Source organism: Pterocles gutturalis, unplaced genomic scaffold, assembly GCF_000699245.1.
Source record: "Pterocles gutturalis isolate BGI_N339 unplaced genomic scaffold, ASM69924v1 scaffold10222, whole genome shotgun sequence".
Classification (NCBI taxonomy): Eukaryota; Metazoa; Chordata; class Aves; order Pterocliformes; family Pteroclidae; genus Pterocles; species Pterocles gutturalis.
The window spans coordinates 1-4,509 of NW_010107965.1; the positions used below are offsets into that span (position 1 = coordinate 1).

The 4,509-nt window shown below is 37.8% G+C and overlaps 1 protein-coding gene across 1 annotated transcript; it reads right to left on the bottom strand.

Annotated features, from left to right (window-relative positions):
* Window positions 1-2,298: 2,298 nt before the first annotated feature.
* On the bottom strand, window positions 2,299-3,851 carry LOC104461019 (gap junction alpha-9 protein-like). The gene is given in 2 exon segments (XM_010072450.1): window positions 2,299-3,464; window positions 3,467-3,851. Coding segments are annotated over 2 exon segments (1,551 nt in total).
* Window positions 3,852-4,509: the final 658 nt, after the last annotated feature.

The window sequence follows — 4,509 nt, forward strand, 5'->3', positions numbered from 1 at the left end:
GACGGGAATGACCGGGAGGTCTCGGGAGGAGAAAGTCGCAGCGCCACGCAGCCGCCGAACCGCCTCCCCACGGAGCTCCGGGGAGTTAACGCGCGGTGAAATCCTCGCACCGGAAAGGCAGCCTCAACCTGTTTTAAAAAACGGAACTGGTTATGCCGGTTTATTTTTGTGAAAAGCTGCGGTGGTATCTACTGACTGATAAAATTTGTTTATTATAAAAATTAAAAAAAGAACCAACCGAATAATCGTTCACCTGCGATGTTAGGGTCTTTTCTGCACACTCTTCTGCAATGTCTTCAATTTTCACTCGACTTAAGTTACACTTTCTGTTAGCAAGGTGCTGCGATGAAATAGAATGTTTCACCCATGTCCACACAAAAAAAAGTTAATAAAAATCCTCCGTCAGCAGCAGAAAAACAAATTCTGTTGTATCTCGTCTTGAAACGACAGAAAAGCAAATGTCATATCCCATGTAGTGAGCATCTAAATGCTAATTTTCTATTATTTGGACAGTGGGAGCAGAGTGCATGAAGTACTAGGCTTTGTATTACAGAGACATGAAATGCAAAACTTGCATTAGCACAGTTATTTCCCACAGAAACTTATGCATCAAGAAATGCAAGGAATTAAAGCCATAGTAGCAGTATTAGCTCAGCTAAATTATGTAGGGCTGTATTTATGTATACATGCAGAATGATACTAGAGGTGAGAAAACTAGCTGCTGGAGATACATTTACAGTGAATAGTTTTAATAGTATTAATGTGTATTTCTTATGTGGACAGGGACAAATCAATGCTGCTGCTGCAAGCAGAAAAGTCTTTTAGGTTTTCTGGCTTCTTTCTTTCCTAATATTGGGCAGTGTTCAGCCAATCTGAAACATGGCTGGCTCATAAGCATAATGACAACACACATTAAGAACTGAATGATGCCATAACATTGTGACGCTACATCTCACAAATTATTTTTCCAGTACAGTAAGTCAAATCCACTCAAAAAATACACACATATACACTAATGCACCCCAGATGTGACCACCTCAACAAGTATTTACAGCCTGTCAGTGCTGTGCAACTGGAGTAAATGTACTTAATTTATGCTTGATTTCAAATGTAACATAGTATTTTGTTCATCTTTCCCTCCTTTATTATTTCAAGGTGCTTTATGGAACTTGCCTTGCATTATATGGACTGGAGCATCAAGTGGATGAATGACCTTTATTTGTTTTATTACACCCATAAAAAGCATAAATGTAAATACTTCTGAACAATTATAAGCATTCTTTTATTTAAAAATTTGTCAGAAATTTGGGGACAGATGGACTCCGTAGCATCCAGAAAAGGAGTAGTTTTACAGTTTGATAAGCCTTTTATGTTTTTTGACATTGTATCTGAAACTAGGAAGGTACTACCATTTTTTCTTTTTTTATTTTTTTTTTTTCCCCAACCGTAGTAAGCCTCCTGGTTTGTGAAATCCAAAATTTCTGATTAATTAATTTCAGTAACTTGTCTTCTGATTAAAAAAAAATAAAGCTAGCTTATTAGTATTATGCAAAATCTCACAATTAAAGATAACAACTCATTTGTAACTCATGACGCTTTAAAAATGTAGTAGTGCATTTGATGGTAACAGTATACAGGAACCAGCGAATCAGATTCGCTCTGATTTTTCCGCTGAGGACGTCAGTGGTGATACACTGAAAAAAAAGTGTACCATGGAGTCAAATAATTAGTGATACATGTATCAAATGTTTTGTTCTTTTTGTATTTAACACAGTTCAAACAATGGAATTTGTTTGACACACTGTTTACAGACAGCTATAAAATGTCTGTTTGAATTCTCAGAGAGATTTAGCAGAAACGTATTTACTGATAACTAATTTCTCCTGAGAGCACCAGCTCCGTCTTTACCCTAATTTCATTTACTGGTATTCGTAAAATATATTGTTAAACTGTAAATTTTGTCTTCTACTTTTATTCAGTTTAAATAGTATCAAGTGTGACATTATGCCTGACTTTTCCTAATATATGTACTTATATGATGTTTTCCTTTTTAGCTGAAAGGGTAGTGTAGAAGTTTATACACTGAGACCTAAGGCACCCTTTCATTACAAAGGAAGTAAAGAGACTGCTTAAAAGTTACTTAGCTAATATTCAAAGGGCTACACAAGTTTTCCATCTACGTGAAACAGCAGGTTAAAGATGAACAATGTAGCTACTCTTGTACATAGGTCTTGCTTATGTCGCGATGTTCGCTAATTATCCTTGGATTTACTAGCGCAGTTCATGGGTTAACTCACACTATATTTGAAGATCAGTGGGGGCACGCCTGCTGCTGGCATTACTTGACAGTGACAGTTGCCTAGACAGAGACAAAGGATTAGGACTATCGCAGTTTCTACTTTGTTTAGATTCTGAGCTCACCTTCCCTGTAGAGTCAGGAGTGTCTGGTCGGCTAGAACTTTTTATGTCAGCATTGTAAGGAGGTTGGGCTTTGTTTGCACTGAAACTGCTTTGTCTTCTATTACTGTTCTTTGGAAGAGAATTTGTTGAATGTCCTGCACTCTCAACCATTGCCGAGCAGTTCCAAGACGAACCAATTCCGTGTTGTCTTCTGAAACTGGTAATAGGAAAAGTTGTATTGGGTTGCAGTAAAGTTTGAGATGGCATTTCAGCAAAGCTTCTCAAGCATATGCTCGAAGCTGTATCTGCATTCTTAGTAGCAACAAGGAAATGTTTCTTTTCAGCTTCTTTACAAGCATCATGCGCTTCAGTCCCAAGCTTGCCAAGCAAGCCTTCATTATCATTTGTGCTAGTATTTTGAGTCTGATTGTCAAAAGCATTTGCAGCTAGCCTCTTCTTTGGCGATTTATTTTCCTGATTGTGATGGGTGTAACTGCTGCTGCTTTCCGTATGGTTATTTTGCACAGACTGAAACATGGGAGGAGAATTTAGAACCGGGTAGACAGCAGTGTCAGTTTGCTTTTCCATTAAAAAGGTATAACCGCTAAGTGCAGAAGGAAGAGTTTTATGAGGGGTGGTGGATATTCCCAAAGAAGAGTGTGGTATCACAGAGCATTTCTTAGATTTGTTTACGTAGAAATTGTCAGGGTCATCCTTGTTTTTATTCTGCCCACAGAGTCCCATTTTAATTTTTCGGAATCCTAGGTGGATAATTTCTAGGATATTTAAAAGCAATGATACAGTTGCTATTGATTGCATGAATAATATGAACACGGTCTTTTCTGTCGGTCGAGATACAAAGCAGTCAACTGTGTTTGGACATGGATCTCTCTGACATTTGTAGAGGGGATCTAGATGAAAGCCATAAAGAAGATACTGCCCAATCATAAAGCCGACTTCCACTACAGATCTTGTGAAAATATGTATCACATAAGTGCAGAGCAAAGAGCCTCTCAGGGGTGCTTTGTTTAGCTTTCTTTGATCCAATTGCCGGAGTTCTCTCTAAAAAAAACAGTCATTTCTAGTTCGGTGTTTTCGAGTTCCACTCTCACCTGAGCTTTCTTTTTTTGCCTCTCTTTTTCCAAGGCTCTTAGTCTGTATAAGGCATGACCCATATACACTAAGGAAGGGGAAGACACAAATATAACTTGCAAGACCCAGTATCTTATGAGAGAGATGGGAAAGGCCTCATCATAGCACACATTTCTGCAACCAGGTTGCTCAGTATTGCATATAAATTCTGACTGTTCATCGTTCCAAACATCCTCAGTTGCCACTCCAAGGACAAGCATTCGAAATATGAAGAGGATTGTTAGCCAAATCTTTCCAATAATAGTGGAATGAATGTGGACCTCCTCTAAAATGCCTCCAAGGAAATTCCAGTCTCCCATGGTTATTCTGCCGTCTGAACGCTAAAATGTATGAGAGAAAAACGGTATCAAAAAAAAAAAAAAAGACACTGGGAAAAAACACTGTATTTCACATTGTAACCATGGCAACATGACCCACTGCTCATTGATAATCGGTATTATTCTCTCTCACCTGCAAGATGGAGCAGTCCATCACCACCCATGTCTAATTTATCAGTAAAAGACATCCTGATATGAGGTATTAAGCACCCTCATTCTGCCTTGAATCAGCAGAAACAGAGGTGTCTGACTTGTTGTAGGATTTTAAGAGCATTATGTGGTCAGTTTGAACCATCATCTAACAGTGGTGTGACAGCAGTACATTTGTATTTAGGACATTTATGAAGGTAGAGGAATATTTCTTGGTGCTCCTTTTCAGATGTTCCAAACCCCATGTCGTAGCTGAAGTTTCTGTAATGTCCAATTACTGTTTTGCAGTGAAAATTGGTTATACAAATGAAATTGGAAGGGAATAAAACATCTCGCTAAAATTGCATTGTTAAATTAAAAATATGTTTAAGCATATAATTTGGTGCACACAATTGCTTTTTGTTTATGGATGTCAACAATGAACAAATAAATAGAATCACTGTAATCAGTCCAGTTTCCTTTGATCAATAATACTTGCATTTTAAATACA